General features: G+C 55.1%; 1 protein-coding gene across 1 annotated transcript in view; it reads right to left on the reverse strand.

Annotated features, from left to right (window-relative positions):
* The window catches only part of LOC137323443 (tubulin alpha-1 chain-like), a 53,543-nt gene that overhangs the window by 5,939 nt on the left and 26,153 nt on the right, over positions 1-21,451 (reverse strand). Inside the window, exon 2 of the mRNA XM_067986916.1 lies at positions 1,466-1,688. Within this exon, the coding sequence (XP_067843017.1) occupies positions 1,466-1,688 (223 nt within the window). The remainder of the gene's footprint in view (positions 1-1,465; positions 1,689-21,451) is intronic.

Genomic DNA, 21,451 nt, shown 5'->3' on the forward strand with positions numbered 1-21,451 from the left:
GGGTGGTAGGGGTCTGGAACTCACTGCCTGAAAGGGTGGTAGAGGCAGAAACCCTCAACTCATTTAAAAAGTACTTGGATGAGCACCTGAAGTGCCGTAACCTACAGGGCTACGGACCAAGTGCTGGAAAGTGGAATTAAGCTGGATAGCTCTTTTTCGGCCAGCACGGACACAATGGGCCGAATGACCTCCTTCTGTGCTGTAACTTTCTATGATAATTGTAGCAGGCTCTGGAGCTCCTTATAAGCCTGGCTTCGTGGGTTGCTGCTGTTACTCCTCTTCTTAAAGGGGGGAGAACCTTAAAATTAGAGCCAGGCCATTCAGGAGTGAAATCAGGAAGCATTTTTCACATAAAGGGTAGTGGAAATCTGGAACTCGCTCCTCCAAAAGGCTGTGGATGCTGGGGGATCAATTGAAATTTTCAAGACTGAGATCGATAGATTTTTAATAGGCAAGGGTATTAAGGGATATGGAACAGAGGCGGGTAAATGGAGTTGAGGTACAGATCAGCCATGATTTAACTGAATGGCAGAACAGGCTTGAGGGGCTGAATGGCCTACTCCCGTTCTTATGTTTTTCCTCCAACAAATAAATGACAAAGATGGGAATCCCCATGGGGAAAATACTTTCCAGCCTTGTTTGGACCCATTCCCAAACAAGAAAGCCTCGAGCGAGATTTCCAAATGAAGCTAGGATCGTCCACAATAAAGAGCAAAACATTTTTGACAAAATACCAATCCAAAGCAAAGTTATGAGCCTCTATCTAACAGCACAGTGAAACACAGCATTTCACCTTTAATATCCAAGCACCAGCCTTCCTCAGGGGGTAGTCTAAGTCTTTCTATCGTGGCATAAGTTAGATTGGTGGATCCTAAAAGCGTAAATGTTGGAATTTAGGACCTGTGGTGTCATCCTAGTCTAAACCGGTAATTTGCATAGCTGCACCGTAGCTAGGGCAGGCACACATTACAACCTCCCTCACATCCTGCAAAATATAGGATAGAACTTAACAGTGGTGTAAGATTGGCATATTCTCTCTAAATTCCAAATTCCGACTCTCCTTCCGCACCCCCCCCAGTTAGATTTGCTAGGTTTATGTCCTACCAAACCATCGGAATTTCAGGCCGTAACATTTTACACTTTATACCAAATATAGACTAGTGTGGCACAAGCCAGTCAATGAGGAAGTATTCCTTCATTTGGCCTGACAGTAAACCTTGAGAAGATAATCTTCTCCGAACCAGTCTATTTTGATCACGTTACAATATTTTGTAAGTGTGCTATATGTACACGACCCTGAACAGACATTTTATCGAATAGGACATCTTTTGATCTGAGATGTCTGTAAGCTGGGTTCTCAATATCGAATAAGTGTTCCAATTCATTATGGCACTCAGTTTGTTCTTAAAAATATGAAAACTTGAAATTAACAATGTGGTGAAGAACCAGTTTACATTAGACATACCAATCACAGTTGGCTCTAAATCAATGAACAAAGCTCGTGGGACAAGCTTTCCACCTCCTGTCTCACTAAAGAAGGTGTTGTAGGAGTCATCTGCAGCTCCGTAAGTCCATTCCCTGGGCATAAATCCATCGGGCTGTATACCATGTTCTAAACAGTACAGCTCCCAACAGGCATTGCCTATCTGGACACCAGCCTGGCCAATATGGATGGAGATACATTCATGCTGTGAGACAAAAAGCACAAAATTAGTACAAAGAAGGTAGGTCAGGTTAAGACAGCAACACAAATTGTAGTAATCTTAATTAATTAAATGAAATTTATATTGCAAAAACATCTTGCCTTTATACAGAGCCTTTAATGCATGAAACATGTCAAGTTACTTCACAAATAGGAAACAATAGAAAATTTATAGCACAGAAGGAGGCCATTTGGCCCATCGTATCCGTGCTGGTCAAAAAAGAGCTACCCAGCCTAATCCCACTTTCCAGCACTTGGTCCGTAGCCTTGTAGGTTACGGCACTTCAAGTGCATATCCAAGTACTTTTTAAATGTGATAAGGGTTTCTCCCTCTCAGGTAGTGAGTTCCAGACCCCCACCACCCTCTGGGTGAAAAGGAGTAAGGAAGTTGGACAGCAAGCCAGGAAGGAGGAGGTTAGGAAGGGTGGTCAAGAGCTTCTTCAAAGAGATAGGTTTTGAGTAAGTCTTCAAAGGAAGGAAGGGAGGTGAAGAGGTTTAGAGAGAGAGAGTGCCAAAGAACAGGACCAAAGCGGCTAAAAACTTTCCCACAAATGGTGAGGCGGGGGGTGGGGAGAGTTACACAGAAGGCCGGAATTAGCGAAACGCAGGAATCGGAATGGGATATAGGGCTGGAGGTTATTGCAGAGATAGGATGGGGCAAAAACTATTTGTAAGACTTGATATGCAACTAACGACTACACGATGCGATCAATCAGAAGATTCTATGAAGAGACACATAAACCAATTCTCCTGTGATCCACAGAAACAGAGAATCTCCAGTCTGTAACATTAAAAAGTCTTCAGCGTGGATGGTAACATAACAATATGATTGACTGTAAAGAGACATGATAAACCTTGAAAGAAATGAATACTGTGAAGTATAAAATATTGAAAATTATTCTTTTAGCAATCCAAAACTGTATCCCTTGGAACAATATACCTCAAAACAATAATTAAAAACTTACATTTTTTTAGGGCTCCTCATGTACACTGACAGGGCCGTGAATAAAAGGGCAGACAGACCAAGGATCGGTGCCTCTACCCAGTAAACCATCAGGGACTCAGCACAGACAAGGGACCAGTGCCTTTATGCAATAAACCACTGGTGACTCAGCACAGACCAGGGATTGGTGCCAGTAAACCCACAGAAGGGGACACTTAAAATAAAGGACACCGTATATTGCTCCAGTAAAGTTCTGCACCTGTGAGCTGACAGTTGGTTAACTGGATACTGTAACATTTTATTGTTAACATCAAGGTACAGAATATTCCGAGCATAAACATTTTTGATCCATCCAATATAAGGGACCAGGAGCAAGGGGGAAGGTTCACTGTTTACGACCATGACATGTCTCTCCTAATCTCTGTCATGCCTATGTAACCCAAATTTCCTCTGTGTTCATTTGCGTGCACATTTTGGCTGCCGCTCCAAACCTGAGCCCGTTACTTCTATCTCCCTTTCTTTTGACTCTTGGCTCCTCCTCTCCTGTCTCCTCCACTTCCTATCAATCAGTCATGCCACCTTTCCTTTCTCCCTTCTTGGGTACTTCTCCCCTCGCATCCCTACCCCAACCCATCACTACTCCTCTACCTGCCTGGTCTCCTGCCATTGAATAAGCCCATAGCTACCCTTTGTGTCTCTTTTGGCATTCTCCGAAGAGCCCATTGAGTCTTCCGAGCAACATCTCCAACTGCCCCAACCTCCTCTCTTGCCTTCCTTCTCGCCCGGAACACTCACTGGGAGCTAACCTCATAATCCTCTATCCCATTCCAATCATCCGTCCCATTCCGATCATCCCATCATCATTAACCCCTTGGATTTTGCCAGCGGATCAATCACCACCCCTCTCTGCACTTCCCTCCAGAATTTCTGTTCACTTGTGAACACGCCCTCCACCACCTTATTGTGAATGATTGCATTGATATCCTGGCTTTTATTGAAATGGATCTGATGGGTGACGACACCTTGTCCCTCACTGAGCCTCCCCACCTGGCTATACATTCCACCACCTGCCATGCCCAAATGCCCACGCCTTATGAGCAAGTCACACCCTGGTTCTCCCTATTCTTCTGGCATCTTCACCTTTATCAACCTGTCCTCCCACTTTTGAAGATTTATGTATTTTTTTATTCGTTCATGGGATGTGAGCATCGCTGGCAAGGCCAGCATTTATTGCCCATCCGTAATTGCCCTTGAGAAGCTGGTGGTGAGCCGCCTTCTTGAACCGCTGCAGTCCGTGTGGTGAAGGTTCTCCCACAGTGCTGTTAGGAAGGGAGTTCCAGGATTTTGACCCAGTGACGATGAAGGAACGGCGATATATTTTCAAGTCGGGATCGTGTGTGACTTGGAGGGGAACGTGCAGGTGGTGTTGTTCCCATGTGCCTGCTGCCCTTGTCCTTCTAGGTGGTAGAGGTCGCGGGTTTGGGAGGTGCTGTCGAAGAAGCCTTGGTGAGTTGCTGCAGTCCATCCTGTGGATGGTACACACTGCAGTCACGGTGCGCTGGTGGTGAAGGGAGTGAATGTTTAGGGTGGTGGGTGGGGTGCCAATCAAGCGGGCTGCTTTGTCCTGGTTGGTGTCGAGCTTCTTGAGTATTGTTGGAGATGCACTCATCCAGGCAAGTGGAGAGTATTCCATCACACTCCTGACTTGTGCCTTGTAGATGGTGGAAAGGCTTTGGGGAGTCAGGAGGTGAGTCACTCCCCGCAGAAGACCCAGCCTCTGACCTGCTCTTGCAGACACAGTATTTATGTGGCTGGTCCAGTTAAGTTTCTGGTCAATGGTGACCCCCAGGGTGTTGATGGTGGGGGATGTGGGGGTGATGAAACAGTATGGGGGGGGGTCTGACAGTATGGGGTGGGTTTGACAATGTGTGGGTGATAAATCTGTATGGGGGGGTCTGAAAGTGCATGTGGGGGGAGGTGTGATGAAGCAGTGTGGGGGGGTGGGATCTGAGAGAGTTTGTGTATGTGTGTGTGTGTGTGGGGGGGGGGGTGGCTGAATGTGGGGTGATGAACCAGTGTGGGGTGGGGGGAATGAATGTGGGGGTGATGAATCAGTGTGGGGGGGGGACTGAATGTGGGAGTGATGAACCAGTGTGGGGCGGGACTGAATGTGGGGGTGATGAACCAGTGTGGGGGGGAATGAATATGGGGGTAATGAACCAGTGTGGGGGGGGGCTGAATGTGGGGGTAATGAACCAGTGTGGGGGGGACTGAATGTGGGGGTAATGAACGAGTGTGGGGGGGGGGCTGAATGTGGGGGTAATGAACCAGTGTGGGGGGGAATGAATATGGGGGTAATGAACCAGTGTGGGGGGGGGCTGAATGTGGGGGTAATGAACCAGTGTGGGGGGGACTGAATGTGGGGGTAGTGAACCAGTGTGGGGGGGCTGAATGTGGGGATGTTGAACCAGTGTGGGGGGGACTGAATGTGGGAGTGATGAACCAGTGTGGGGGGGGTACTGAATGTGGGGTTAATGAACCAGTGTGGGGGGGGCTGAATGTGGGGGTAATGAACCAGTGTGGGGGGGGACTGAATGTGGGGGTAATGAACCAGTGTGGGGGGGAATGAATATGGGGGTAATGAACCAGTGTGGGGGGGGCTGAATGTGGGGGTAATGAACCAGTGTGGGGGGGCTGAATGTGGGGGTAATGAACCAGTGTGGGGGGAGACTGAATGTGGGAGTGATGAACCAGTGTGGGGGGGAGGGACTGAATGTGGGGGTGATGAACCAGTGTGGGGGGAACTGAATGTGGGAGTGATGAACCAGTGTGGGGGGAACTGAATGTGGGAGTGATGAACCAGTGTGGGGGGGAGGGACTGAATGTGGGGGTGATGAACCAGTGTGGGGGGAGCTGAATGTGGGAGTGATGAACCAGTGTGGGGGGAGCTGAATGTGGGAGTGATCAACCAGTGTGGGGGGGGGACTGAATGTGGGGGTGATGAACCAGTGTGGGGAGGGGACTGAATGTGGGGGTGATGAACCAGTGTGGGGAGGGGACTGAATGTGGGGGTGATGAACCAGTGTGGGGGGGGACTGAGTGTGGGGGTGATGAACCAGTGTAGGGGGGGGGGACTGAATGTGGGAGTAATGAACCAGTGTGGGGGGGGCTGAATGTGGGGGTGATGAACCAGTGTTGGGGGGGGGGCTGAATGTGGGGATGATGAACCAGTGTGGGGAGGGGACTGAATGTGGGGGTGATGAACCAGTGTGGGGAGGGGACTGAATGTGGGGGTGATGAACCAGTGTGGGGAGGGGACTGAATGTGGGGGTGATGAACCAGTGTGGGTTGGGGGGAATGAATGTGGGGGTGATGAACCAGTGTGGGGGGGGTTTGAATGTGGGGGTGATGAACCAGTGTTGGGGGAGGGGACTGAATGTGGGGGTGATGAACCAGTGTGTGGAGGGGACTGAATGTGGGGGTGATGATCCAGGGTGGGGGGAACTGAATGTGGGGGTGATGAACCAGTGTGGGCGGGAATGAGTGTGCGGATGATGAACCAGTGTGGGGGGAACTGAATGTGGGAGTGATGAACCAGTGTTGGGGGAGGGGACTGAATGTGGGGGTGATGAACCAGTGTGGGGAGGGGACTGAATGTGGGGGTGATGAACCAGTGTGGGGAGGGGACTGAATGTGGGGGTGATGAACCAGTGTGGGGGGAACTGAATGTGGGAGTGATGAACCAGTGTTGGGGGAGGGGACTGAATGTGGGGGTGATGAACCAGTGTGGGGAGGGGACTGAATGTGGGGGTGATGAACCAGTGTGTGGAGGGGACTGAATGTGGGGGTGATGAACCAGTGTGTGGAGGGGACTGAATGTGGGAGTAATGAACCAGTGTGGGGGAGGCGCTGAATGTGGGGGTGATGAACCAGTGTGGGGGGGGGCTGAATGTGGGGGTGATGAACCAGTGTGTGGAGGGGACTGAATGTGGGAGTAATGAACCAGTGTGGGGGAGGCGCTGAATGTGGGGGTGATGAACCAGTGTGGGGGGGGGCTGAATGTGGGGGTGATGAACCAGTGTGTGGAGGGGACTGAATGTGGGAGTAATGAACCAGTGTGGGGGAGGCGCTGAATGTGGGGGTGATGAACCAGTGTGGGGGGGGGGCTGAATGTGGGGATGATGAACCAGTGTGGGGGGAACTGAATGTGGGGGTGATGAATCAGTGTGGGCAGGAATGAATGTGGGGATGATGAACCAGTGTGGGGGGGGGACTGAATGTGGGGATGATGAACCAGTGTGGGGGGAACTGAATGTGGGGGTGATGAACCATTGTGGGGGGGGACTGAATGTGGGAGTGATGAACCAGTGTGGGGGGGGCTGAATGTGGGGGTGATGAACCAGTGTGGGGGGGGACTGAATGTGGGGGTGATGAACCAGTGTGGGGGGAACTGAATGTGGGGGTGATGAACCAGTGTGGGGGGAAATGAAGGTGGGGGTGATGAACCATTGTGGGGGGGTTTAAATGTGGGAGTGATGAACCAGTGTGGGGGGGGACTGAGTGTGGGAGTGATGAACCAGTGTGGGGGGGAGGGACTGAATGTGGGGGTGATGAACCAGTGTGGGGGGAACTGAATGTGGGAGTGATGAACCAGTGTGGGGGGAACTGAATGTGGGAGTGATGAACCAGTGTGGGGGGGAGGGACTGAATGTGGGGGTGATGAACCAGTGTGGGGGGAACTGAATGTGGGAGTGATGAACCAGTGTGGGGGGAACTGAATGTGGGAGTGATGAACCAGTGTGGGGGGGAGGGACTGAATGTGGGGGTGATGAACCAGTGTGGGGGGAGCTGAATGTGGGAGTGATGAACCAGTGTGGGGGGAGCTGAATGTGGGAGTGATCAACCAGTGTGGGGGGGGGACTGAATGTGGGGGTGATGAACCAGCGTGGGGAGGGGACTGAATGTGGGGGTGATGAACCAGTGTGGGGAGGGGACTGAATGTGGGGGTGATGAACCAGTGTGGGGGGGGACTGAGTGTGGGGGTGATGAACCAGTGTAGGGGGGGGGGACTGAATGTGGGAGTAATGAACCAGTGTGGGGGGGGCTGAATGTGGGGGTGATGAACCAGTGTTGGGGGGGGGGCTGAATGTGGGGATGATGAACCAGTGTGGGGAGGGGACTGAATGTGGGGGTGATGAACCAGTGTGGGGAGGGGACTGAATGTGGGGGTGATGAACCAGTGTGGGGAGGGGACTGAATGTGGGGGTGATGAACCAGTGTGGGTTGGGGGGAATGAATGTGGGGGTGATGAACCAGTGTGGGGGGGGGTTTGAATGTGGGGGTGATGAACCAGTGTTGGGGGAGGGGACTGAATGTGGGGGTGATGAACCAGTGTGGGGGGGGGCTGAATGTGGGGGTGATGAACCAGTGTGTGGAGGGGACTGAATGTGGGAGTAATGAACCAGTGTGGGGGAGGCGCTGAATGTGGGGGTGATGAACCAGTGTGGGGGGGGGCTGAATGTGGGGGTGATGAACCAGTGTGTGGAGGGGACTGAATGTGGGAGTAATGAACCAGTGTGGGGGAGGCGCTGAATGTGGGGGTGATGAACCAGTGTGGGGGGGGGGCTGAATGTGGGGATGATGAACCAGTGTGGGGGGAACTGAATGTGGGGGTGATGAATCAGTGTGGGCAGGAATGAATGTGGGGATGATGAACCAGTGTGGGGGGGGGACTGAATGTGGGGATGATGAACCAGTGTGGGGGGAACTGAATGTGGGGGTGATGAACCATTGTGGGGGGGGACTGAATGTGGGAGTGATGAACCAGTGTGGGGGGGGCTGAATGTGGGGGTGATGAACCAGTGTGGGGGGGGACTGAATGTGGGGGTGATGAACCAGTGTGGGGGGAACTGAATGTGGGGGTGATGAACCAGTGTGGGGGGAAATGAAGGTGGGGGTGATGAACCATTGTGGGGGGGTTTAAATGTGGGAGTGATGAACCAGTGTGGGGGGGGACTGAGTGTGGGAGTGATGAACCAGTGTGGGGGGGAGGGACTGAATGTGGGGGTGATGAACCAGTGTGGGGGGAACTGAATGTGGGAGTGATGAACCAGTGTGGGGGGAACTGAATGTGGGAGTGATGAACCAGTGTGGGGGGGAGGGACTGAATGTGGGGGTGATGAACCAGTGTGGGGGGAACTGAATGTGGGAGTGATGAACCAGTGTGGGGGGAACTGAATGTGGGAGTGATGAACCAGTGTGGGGGGGAGGGACTGAATGTGGGGGTGATGAACCAGTGTGGGGGGAGCTGAATGTGGGAGTGATGAACCAGTGTGGGGGGAGCTGAATGTGGGAGTGATCAACCAGTGTGGGGGGGGGACTGAATGTGGGGGTGATGAACCAGTGTGGGGAGGGGACTGAATGTGGGGGTGATGAACCAGTGTGGGGAGGGGACTGAATGTGGGGGTGATGAACCAGTGTGGGGGGGGACTGAGTGTGGGGGTGATGAACCAGTGTAGGGGGGGGGGACTGAATGTGGGAGTAATGAACCAGTGTGGGGGGGGCTGAATGTGGGGGTGATGAACCAGTGTTGGGGGGGGGGCTGAATGTGGGGATGATGAACCAGTGTGGGGAGGGGACTGAATGTGGGGGTGATGAACCAGTGTGGGGAGGGGACTGAATGTGGGGGTGATGAACCAGTGTGGGGAGGGGACTGAATGTGGGGGTGATGAACCAGTGTGGGTTGGGGGGAATGAATGTGGGGGTGATGAACCAGTGTGGGGGGGGTTTGAATGTGGGGGTGATGAACCAGTGTTGGGGGAGGGGACTGAATGTGGGGGTGATGAACCAGTGTGTGGAGGGGACTGAATGTGGGGGTGATGATCCAGGGTGGGGGGAACTGAATGTGGGGGTGATGAACCAGTGTGGGCGGGAATGAGTGTGCGGATGATGAACCAGTGTGGGGGGAACTGAATGTGGGAGTGATGAACCAGTGTTGGGGGAGGGGACTGAATGTGGGGGTGATGAACCAGTGTGGGGAGGGGACTGAATGTGGGGGTGATGAACCAGTGTGGGGAGGGGACTGAATGTGGGGGTGATGAACCAGTGTGGGGGGAACTGAATGTGGGAGTGATGAACCAGTGTTGGGGGAGGGGACTGAATGTGGGGGTGATGAACCAGTGTGGGGAGGGGACTGAATGTGGGGGTGATGAACCAGTGTGTGGAGGGGACTGAATGTGGGGGTGATGAACCAGTGTGTGGAGGGGACTGAATGTGGGAGTAATGAACCAGTGTGGGGGAGGCGCTGAATGTGGGGGTGATGAACCAGTGTGGGGGGGGGCTGAATGTGGGGGTGATGAACCAGTGTGTGGAGGGGACTGAATGTGGGAGTAATGAACCAGTGTGGGGGAGGCGCTGAATGTGGGGGTGATGAACCAGTGTGGGGGGGGGCTGAATGTGGGGGTGATGAACCAGTGTGTGGAGGGGACTGAATGTGGGAGTAATGAACCAGTGTGGGGGAGGCGCTGAATGTGGGGGTGATGAACCAGTGTGGGGGGGGGGCTGAATGTGGGGATGATGAACCAGTGTGGGGGGAACTGAATGTGGGGGTGATGAATCAGTGTGGGCAGGAATGAATGTGGGGATGATGAACCAGTGTGGGGGGGGGACTGAATGTGGGGATGATGAACCAGTGTGGGGGGAACTGAATGTGGGGGTGATGAACCATTGTGGGGGGGGACTGAATGTGGGAGTGATGAACCAGTGTGGGGGGGGCTGAATGTGGGGGTGATGAACCAGTGTGGGGGGGGACTGAATGTGGGGGTGATGAACCAGTGTGGGGGGAACTGAATGTGGGGGTGATGAACCAGTGTGGGGGGAAATGAAGGTGGGGGTGATGAACCATTGTGGGGGGGTTTAAATGTGGGAGTGATGAACCAGTGTGGGGGGGGACTGAGTGTGGGGGTAATGAACCAGTGTGGGGAGGGGACTGAATGTGGGGGTGATGAACCATTGTGGGGAGGGGACTGAATGTGGGGGTGATGAACCAGTGTGGGGGGGGACTGAATGTGGGGGTGATGAACCAGTGTGGGTTGGGGGGAATGAATGTGGGGGTGATGAACCATTGTGGGGGGGACTGAATGTGGGGGTGATGAACCAGTGTGGGGGGGGACTGAATGTGGGGGTGATGAACCATTGTGGGGAGGGGACTGAATGTGGGGGTGATGAACCAGTGTTGGGGGAGACTGAACGTGGGAGTGATGAACCAGTGTGGGTGGGGGCTGAATGTGGGGGTGATGAACCAGTGTGGGGAGGGGACTGAACGTGGGAATGATGAACCAGTGTGGGTGGGGGCTGAATGTGGGGGTGATAAACCAGTGTGGGGGGGGGACTGAATTTGGGGGTGATGAACCAGTGTGGGGGGGACTGAATGTGGGAGTGATGAACCAGTGTGGGGTGGGTACTGAATGTGGGGGTAATGAACCAGTGTGGGGGGGGCTGAATGTGGGGGTAATGAACCAGTGTGGGGGGGGACTGAATGTGGGGGTAATGAACCAGTGTGGGGGGGAATGAATATGGGGGTAATGAACCAGTGTGGGGGGGGGGGCTGAATGTGGGGGTAATGAACCAGTGTGGGGGGGACTGAATGTGGGGGTAGTGAACCAGTGTGGGGGGGACTGAATGTGGGGGTAGTGAACCAGTGTGGGGGGAGACTGAATGTGGGAGTGATGAACCAGTGTGGGGGGGACTGAATGTGGGAGTGATGAACCAATGTGTGGGGGGGGAATGAATGTGGGGGAAATGAACCAGTGTGGGGGGGGACTGAATGTGGGAGTGATGAACCAGTGTGGGTTGGGGGAATGAATGTGGGGGTGATGAACCATTGTGGGGGGGGACTGAATGTGGGGGTGATGAACCAGTGTGGGGGGAAATGAATGTGGGGGTGATGAACCATTGTGGGGAGGGGACTGAATGTGAGGGTGATGAACCATTGTGGGGAGGGGACTGAATGTGGGGGTGATGAACCAGTGTTGGGGGGGACTGAACGTGGGAGTGATGAACCAGTGTGGGTGGGGGCTGAATGTGGGGGTGATGAACCAGTGTGGGGAGGGGACTGAACGTGGGAGTGATGAACCAGTGTGGGTGGGGGCTCAATGTGGGGGTGTTAAACCAGTGTGGGGGGGGGACTGAATGTGGGGGTGATGAACCAGTGTGGGGGGGTACTGAATGTGGGGGTAATTAACCAGTGTGGGGGGGGCTGAATGTGGGGGTAATGAACCAGTGTGGGGGGGGACTGAATGTGGGGGTAATGAACCAATGTGGGGGGGAATGAATATGGGGGTAATGAACCAGTGTGGGGGGGAATGAATATGGGGGTAATGAACCAGTGTGGGGGTGGCTGAATGTGGGGGTAATGAACCAGTGTGGGGGGGACTGAATGTGGGGGTAGTGAACCAGTGTGGGGGGGGCTGAATGTGGGGGTAATGAACCAGTGTGGGGGGAGACTGAATGTGGGAGTGATGAACCAGTGTGGGGGGGACTGAATGTGGGAGTGATGAACCAATGTGTGGGGGGGGAATGAATGTGGGGGAAATGAACCAGTGTGGGGGGGGACTGAATGTGGGGGAAATGAAACAGTGTGGGGGGGGACTGAATGTGGGGGTGATGAACCAGTGTGGGGTGGGGGCTGAATGTGGGGGTGATGAACCAGTGTGGGGGGAGCTGAATGTGGGAGTGATGAACCAGTGTGGGGGGAACTGAATGTGGGTGTGATGAACCAGTGTGGGGAGGGGACTGAATGTGGGGGTGATGAACCAGTGTGGGGAGGGGACTGAATGTGGGGGTGATGAACCAGTGTGCGGGGGGACTGAGTGTGGGGGTGATGAACCAGTGTGTGGGGGGGGACTGAATGTGGGAGTAATGAACCAGTGTGGGGGGGGCTGAATGTGGGGGTGATGAACCAGTGTTGGGGGGGGGCTGAATGTGGGGATGATGAACCAGTGTGGGCAGGGGACTGAATGTGGGGGTGATGAACCAGTGTGGGGAGGGGACTGAATGTGGGGGTGATGAACCAGTGTGGGGAGGGGACTGAATGTGGGGGTGATGAACCAGTGTGTGGAGGGGACTGAATGTGGGGGTGATGAACCAGGGTGGGGGGAACTGAATGTGGGAGTGATGAACCAGTGTTGGGGGAGGGGACTGAATGTGGGGGTGATGAACCAGTGTGGGGAGGGGACTGAATGTGGGGGTGATGAACCAGTGTGTGGAGGGGACTGAATGTGGGGGTGATGAACCAGTGTGGGCGGGAATGAGTGTGCGGATGATGAACCAGTGTGGGGGGGGGACTGAATGTGGGGATGATGAACCAGTGTGGGGGGAACTGAATGTGGGAGTGATGAACCAGTGTTGGGGGAGGGGACTGAATGTGGGGGTGATGAACCAGTGTGGGGAGGGGACTGAATGTGGGGGTGATGAACCAGTGTGGGGAGGGGACTGAATGTGGGGGTGATGAACCAGTGTGGGGGGAACTGAATGTGGGAGTGATGAACCAGTGTTGGGGGAGGGGACTGAATGTGGGGGTGATGAACCAGTGTGGGGAGGGGACTGAATGTGGGGGTGATGAACCAGTGTGTGGAGGGGACTGAATGTGGGGGTGATGAACCAGTGTGTGGAGGGGACTGAATGTGGGAGTAATGAACCAGTGTGGGGGAGGCGCTGAATGTGGGGGTGATGAACCAGTGTGGGGGGGGGGCTGAATGTGGGGATGTTGAACCACTGTGGGGGGAACTGAATGTGGGTGTGATGAATCAGGGTGGGGGGAACTGAATGTGGGGATGATGAACCAGTGTGGTGGGGGGACTGAATGTGGGGATGATGAACCAGTGTGGGGGGGGACTGAATGTGGGGGTGATGCACCAGTGTGGGGGGAAATGAATGTGGGGGTGATGAACCATGGTGGGGGGGGGCTGAATGTGGGAGTGATGAACCAGTGTGGGGGTAGGCTGAATGTGGGGGTGATGAACCAGTGTGGGGGGGGGACTGAAAGTGGGGGTGATGAACCAGTGTGGGGGGAACTGAATGTGGGGGTGATGAACCAGTGTGGGGGGAAATGAATGTGGGGGTGATGAACCATTGTGGGGTGGGACTGAATGTGGGAGTGATGAACCAGTGTGGGGGGGGACTGAGTGTGGGGGTAATGAACCAGTGTGGGGAGGGGACTGAATGTGGGGGTGATGAACCATTGTGGGGAGGGGACTGAATGTGGGGGTGATGAACCAGTGTGGGGGGGGACTGAATGTGGGGGTGATGAACCATTGTGGGGAGGGGACTGAATGTGGGGGTGATGAACCAGTGTGGGTTGGGGGGAATGAATGTGGGGGTGATGAACCATTGTGGGGGGGGACTGAATGTGGGGGTGATGAACCAGTGTGGGGGGAAATGAATGTGGGGGTGATGAACCATTGTGGGGAGGGGACTGAATGTGGGGGTGATGAACCATTGTGGGGAGGGGACTGAATGTGGGGGTGATGAACCAGTGTTCGGGGGGACTGAACGTGGGAGTGATGAACCAGTGTGGGTGGGGGCTGAATGTGGCGGTGATGAACCAGTGTGGGGAGGGGACTGAACGTGGGAGTGATGAACCAGTGTGGGTGGGGGCTGAATGTGGGGCTGATAAACCAGTGTAGGGGGGGACTGAATTTGGGGGTGATGAACCAGTGTGGGGGGGTTTGAATGTGGGGGTGATGAACCAGTGTTGGGGGAGTAGACTGAATGTGGGGGTGATGAACCAGTGTGTGGAGGACTGAATGTGGGGGTGATGAACCAATGTGTGGAGGGGACTGAATGTGGGGGTGATGAACCAGTGTGGGGAGGGGACTGAATGTGGGGGTGATGAACCAGTGTGGGGGGGACTGAATGTGGGGATGATGAACCAGTGTGGGGGGGACTGAATTTGGGGGTGATGAACGAGTGTGGGGGGGTTTGAATGTGGGGGTGATGAACCAGTGTTGGGGGAGGGGACTGAATGTGGCGGTGATGAACCAGTGTGTGGAGGACTGAATGTGGGGGTGATGAACCAGTGTGGGGAGGGGACTGAATGTGGGGGTGATGAACCAGTGTGGGGAGGGGACTGAATGTGGGGGTGATGAACCAGTGTGGGGGGAACTGAATGTGGAGGTGATGAACCAGTGTGGGGAGGGGACTGAATGTGGGGGTGATGAACCAGTGTGGGGGGAACTGAATGTGGGGGTGATGGACCAGTGTTGGGGGGGGACTGAATGTGGGGGTGATGAACCAGTGTGGGCGGGAATGAATGTGCGGGTGATAAACCATTGTGGGGAGGGGACTGAATGTGGGGGTGATGAACCATTGTGGGGAGGGGACTGAATGTGGGGGTGATGAATCAGTGTGGGGGGAATGAATGTGGGGTTGATGAACCATTGTGGGGGGACTGAATGTGGGGGGTGATGAACCAGTGTGGGGGGAATGAATGTGGGGGTGATGAACCATTGTGGGGGGTACTGAATGTGGGGGTGATGAACCAGTGTGGGGAGGGGACTGAATGTGGGGGTGATGAACCAGTGTGGGGAGGGGACTGAATGTGGGGGTGATGAACCATTGTGGGGAGGGGACTGAATGTGGGGGTGATGAGCCAGTGTGGGGGGAACTGAATGTGGGGGTGATGAACCATTGTGGGGAGGGGACTGAATGTGGGGGTGATGAACCAGTGTGGGAGGAACTGAATGTGGGGGTGATGAACCAGTGTGGGGAGGGGACTGAATGTGGGGGTGATGAACCATTGTGGGGAGGGGACTGAATGTGGGGGTGATGAACCAGTGTGGGGGGAAATGAATGTGGGTGTGATGAAACATTGTGGGGAGGGGACTGAATGTGGGGATGATTAACCAGTGTGGGGGAACTGAATGTGGGGGTGATGAACCAGTTTGGGGGGGTCTGAATGTGGGGGTGATGAACCAGTGTGGGGAGGGGACTGAATGTGGGGGTGATGAACCATTGTGGGGAGGGGACTGAATGTGGGGGTGATGAACCAGTGTGGGGCTAAATGAATGTTGGGGTGATGAACCATTGTGGGGAGGGGACTGAATGTGGGGGTGATTAACCAGTGTGGGGAGGGGACTGAATGTGGGGGTGATGAACCATTGTGGGGAGGGGACTGAATGTGGGGGTGATGAACCAGTGTGGGGGGGAATGAATATGGGGGTGATGAACCATTGTGGGGAGGGGACTGAATGTGGGGGTGATGAACCAGTGTGGGGGGGACTGAATGTGGGGATGATGAACCAGTGTGGGGGGGAAATGAATATGGGGGTGATGAACCATTGTGGGGAGGGGAATGAATGTGGGGGTGATGAACCATTGTGGGGAGGGGACTGAATGTGGGGGTGATTAACCAGTGTGGGGAGGGGACTGAATGTGGGGGTGATGTACCAGTGTGGGGGGGAATGAATGTGGGGGTGATGAACCATTGTGGGGGGGACTGAATGTGGGGGGTAATGAACCAGTGTGGGGGGGGACTGAATGTGTGGATGATGAAACAGTGTCGGGGGGGGCTGAATGTGGGGGTGATGAACCAGTGTGGGGGGAAATGAATGTAGGGGTGATGAACCATTGTGGGGGGGACTGAATGTGGGGGTGATGAACCAGTGTGGAGGGGGGGCTGAATGTGGGGGTGATGAACCACTGTGGGGGGAAATGAATATGGGGGTGATGAACCATTGTGGGGAGGGAACTGAATGTGGGGGTGATGAACCAGTGTGGGGGGAACTGAATGTGGGGGTGATGAACCATTGTGGGGAGGGGACTGAATGTGGGGGTGATGAACCAGTGTGGGAGGAAATGAATGTGGGGGTGATGAACCAGTGTTGGGGGGGACTGAACGTGGGAGTGATGGACCAGTGTGGGGGGGCACTGAATGTGGGGGTGATGAACCAGTGTGGGGGGGGACTGAATGTGGGGATGATGAACCAGTGTGGGGGGGGTCTGAATGTGGGGGTGATGAACCACTGTTGGGGGAGGGGACTGAATGTGGGGGTGATGAACCAGTGTCGGGGGGGACTGAATGTGGGGATGATGAACCAGTGTGGGGGGGGTCTGAATGTGGGGGTGATGAACCAGTGTGTGGAGGGTACTGAATGTGGGGGTAATGAACCAGTGTGGGGGGAACTGAATGTCGGGGTGATGAACCAGTGTGTGGAGGGGACTGAATGTGGGGGTGATGAACCAGTGTGGGGGGAACTGAACGTGGGGGTGATGAACCAGTGTGGGGGGGGACTGAATGTGGGGATGATGAACCAGTGTGGGGGGGGACTGAATGTGGGGGTGATGAACCAGTGTGGGGAGGGGACTGAATGTGGGGGTGATGAACCAGTGTGGGGGGGGGGGGACTGAACGTGGGGGTGATGAACCAGTGTGGGGGGGGGGCTGAATGTGGGGGTGATGAACCGGTGTGGGGGGAAATGAATGTGGGGGTGATGAACCATTGAGGGGAGGGGACTAAATGTGGGGGTGATGAACCAGTGTGGGGGGGGACTGAATGTGGGGATGATGAACCAGTGTGGGGGGGGACTGAATTTGGTGGTGATGAACCAGTGTGGGGGGGTTTGAATGTGGGGGTGATGAACCATTGTGGGGAGGGGACTGAATGTGGGGGTGATGAACCATTGTGGGGAGGGGACTGAATGTGGGGGTGATGAACCAGTGTTCGGGGGGACTGAACGTGGGAGTGATGAACCAGTGTGGGTGGGGGCTGAATGTGGCGGTGATGAACCAGTGTGGGGAGGGGACTGAACGTGGGAGTGATGAACCAGTGTGGGTGGGGGCTGAATGTGGGGCTGATAAACCAGTGTAGGGGGGGACTGAATTTGGGGGTGATGAACCAGTGTGGGGGGGTTTGAATGTGGGGGTGATGAACCAGTGTTGGGGGAGTAGACTGAATGTGGGGGTGATGAACCAGTGTGTGGAGGACTGAATGTGGGGGTGATGAACCAATGTGTGGAGGGGACTGAATGTGGGGGTGATGAACCAGTGTGGGGAGGGGACTGAATGTGGGGGTGATGAACCAGTGTGGGGGGGACTGAATGTGGGGATGATGAACCAGTGTGGGGGGGACTGAATTTGGGGGTGATGAACGAGTGTGGGGGGGTTTGAATGTGGGGGTGATGAACCAGTGTTGGGGGAGGGGACTGAATGTGGCGGTGATGAACCAGTGTGTGGAGGACTGAATGTGGGGGTGATGAACCAGTGTGGGGAGGGGACTGAATGTGGGGGTGATGAACCAGTGTGGGGAGGGGACTGAATGTGGGGGTGATGAACCAGTGTGGGGGGAACTGAATGTGGAGGTGATGAACCAGTGTGGGGAGGGGACTGAATGTGGGGGTGATGAACCAGTGTGGGGGGAACTGAATGTGGGGGTGATGGACCAGTGTTGGGGGGGGACTGAATGTGGGGGTGATGAACCAGTGTGGGCGGGAATGAATGTGCGGGTGATAAACCATTGTGGGGAGGGGACTGAATGTGGGGGTGATGAACCATTGTGGGGAGGGGACTGAATGTGGGGGTGATGAATCAGTGTGGGGGGAATGAATGTGGGGTTGATGAACCATTGTGGGGGGACTGAATGTGGGGGGTGATGAACCAGTGTGGGGGGAATGAATGTGGGGGTGATGAACCATTGTGGGGGGTACTGAATGTGGGGGTGATGAACCAGTGTGGGGAGGGGACTGAATGTGGGGGTGATGAACCAGTGTGGGGAGGGGACTGAATGTGGGGGTGATGAACCATTGTGGGGAGGGGACTGAATGTGGGGGTGATGAGCCAGTGTGGGGGGAACTGAATGTGGGGGTGATGAACCATTGTGGGGAGGGGACTGAATGTGGGGGTGATGAACCAGTGTGGGAGGAACTGAATGTGGGGGTGATGAACCAGTGTGGGGAGGGGACTGAATGTGGGGGTGATGAACCATTGTGGGGAGGGGACTGAATGTGGGGGTGATGAACCAGTGTGGGGGGAAATGAATGTGGGTGTGATGAAACATTGTGGGGAGGGGACTGAATGTGGGGATGATTAACCAGTGTGGGGGAACTGAATGTGGGGGTGATGAACCAGTTTGGGGGGGTCTGAATGTGGGGGTGATGAACCAGTGTGGGGAGGGGACTGAATGTGGGGGTGATGAACCATTGTGGGGAGGGGACTGAATGTGGGGGTGATGAACCAGTGTGGGGCTAAATGAATGTTGGGGTGATGAACCATTGTGGGGAGGGGACTGAATGTGGGGGTGATTAACCAGTGTGGGGAGGGGACTGAATGTGGGGGTGATGAACCATTGTGGGGAGGGGACTGAATGTGGGGGTGATGAACCAGTGTGGGGGGGAATGAATATGGGGGTGATGAACCATTGTGGGGAGGGGACTGAATGTGGGGGTGATGAACCAGTGTGGGGGGGACTGAATGTGGGGATGATGAACCAGTGTGGGGGGGAAATGAATATGGGGGTGATGAACCATTGTGGGGAGGGGAATGAATGTGGGGGTGATGAACCATTGTGGGGAGGGGACTGAATGTGGGGGTGATTAACCAGTGTGGGGAGGGGACTGAATGTGGGGGTGATGTACCAGTGTGGGGGGGAATGAATGTGGGGGTGATGAACCATTGTGGGGGGGACTGAATGTGGGGGGTAATGAACCAGTGTGGGGGGGGGACTGAATGTGTGGATGATGAAACAGTGTCGGGGGGGGCTGAATGTGGGGGTGATGAACCAGTGTGGGGGGAAATGAATGTAGGGGTGATGAACCATTGTGGGGGGGACTGAATGTGGGGGTGATGAACCAGTGTGGAGGGGGGGCTGAATGTGGGGGTGATGAACCACTGTGGGGGGAAATGAATATGGGGGTGATGAACCATTGTGGGGAGGGAACTGAATGTGGGGGTGATGAACCAGTGTGGGGGGAACTGAATGTGGGGGTGATGAACCATTGTGGGGAGGGGACTGAATGTGGGGGTGATGAACCAGTGTGGGAGGAAATGAATGTGGGGGTGATGAACCAGTGTTGGGGGGGACTGAACGTGGGAGTGATGGACCAGTGTGGGGGGGCACTGAATGTGGGGGTGATGAACCAGTGTGGGGGGGGACTGAATGCGGGGATGATGAACCAGTGTGGGGGGGGTCTGAATGTGGGGGTGATGAACCACTGTTGGGGGAGGGGACTGAATGTGGGGGTGATGAACCAGTGTCGGGGGGGACTGAATGTGGGGATGATGAACCAGTGTGGGGGGGGTCTGAATGTGGGGGTGATGAACCAGTGTGTGGAGGGTACTGAATGTGGGGGTAATGAACCAGTGTGGGGGGAACTGAATGTCGGGGTGATGAACCAGTGTGTGGAGGGGACTGAATGTGGGGGTGATGAACCAGTGTGGGGGGAACTGAACGTGGGGGTGATGAACCAGTGTGGGGGGGGACTGAATGTGGGGATGATGAACCAGTGTGGGGGGGGACTGAATGTGGGGGTGATGAACCAGTGTGGGGAGGGGACTGAATGTGGGGGTGATGAACCAGTGTGGGGGGGGGGGGGACTGAACGTGGGGGTGATGAACCAGTGTGGGGGGGGGGCTGAATGTGGGGGTGATGAACCGGTGTGGGGGGAAATGAATGTGGGGGTGATGAACCATTGAGGGGAGGGGACTAAATGTGGGGGTGATGAACCAGTGTGGGGGGGGACTGAATGTGGGGATGATGAACCAGTGTGGGGGGGGACTGAATTTGGTGGTGATGAACCAGTGTGGGGGGGTTTGAATGTGGGGGTGATGAACCAGTGTTGGGGGAGGGGACTGAATGTGGCGGTGATGAACCAGTGTGGGGAGGGGACTGAATGTGGGGGTGATGAACCAGTGTGGGGGGAAATGAATGTGGGGGTGATGAACCAGTGTTGGGGGGGACTGAACGTGGGAGTGATGGACCAGTGTGGGGGGGAACTGAATGTGGGAGTGATGAACCAGTGTGGGGGGGGTTTGAATGTGGGGGTGATGAACCAGTGTGGGGGGGTTTGAATGTGGGGGTGATGAACCAGTGTTGGGGGAGGGGACTGAATGTGGGGATGATGAACCAGTGTGGGGGGGGATTGAATGTGGAGGTAATGAACCAGTGTGGGGGGAACTGAGTGTGGGGGTGATGAACCAGTGTGTGGAGGGGACTGAATGTGGGGGTAATGAACCAGTGTGGGGGGAACTGAGTGTGGGGGTGATGAACCAGTGTGTGGAGGGGACTGAATGTGGGGGTAATGAACCAGTGTGGGGGGAACTGAATGTGGGGGTGATGAACCAGTGTGGGGTGGGGACTGAATGTGGGGATGATGAACCAGTGTGGGGGGGGGGACTGAATGTGGGGGTGATGAACCAGTGTGGGGGAAATGAATGTGGGGGTGATGAACCATTGTGGGGAGGGGACTGAATGTGGGGGTGATGAACCAGTGTGGGGAGGGGACTGAATGTGGGGGTGATGAACCAGTGTTGGGGGAGGGGACTGAATGTGGCGATGATGAACCAGTGTGGGGGGGGACTGAATGTGGGGGGAATGAACCAGTGTGGGGGGAACTGAGTGTGGGGGTGATGAACCAGTGTGTGGAGGGGACTGAATGTGGGGGTAATGAACCAGTGTGGGGGGGGACTGAATGTGGGGGTGATTAACCAGTGTGGGGGGGGTTTGAATGTGGGGGTGATGAACCACTGTTGGGGGAGGGGACTGAATGTGGGGGTGATGAACCAGTGTCGGGGGGGGACTGAATGTGGGGATGATG

This window comes from Heptranchias perlo, chromosome 7 (genome assembly GCF_035084215.1).
Source record: "Heptranchias perlo isolate sHepPer1 chromosome 7, sHepPer1.hap1, whole genome shotgun sequence".
In the NCBI taxonomy this organism is placed as follows: domain Eukaryota; kingdom Metazoa; phylum Chordata; class Chondrichthyes; order Hexanchiformes; family Hexanchidae; genus Heptranchias; species Heptranchias perlo.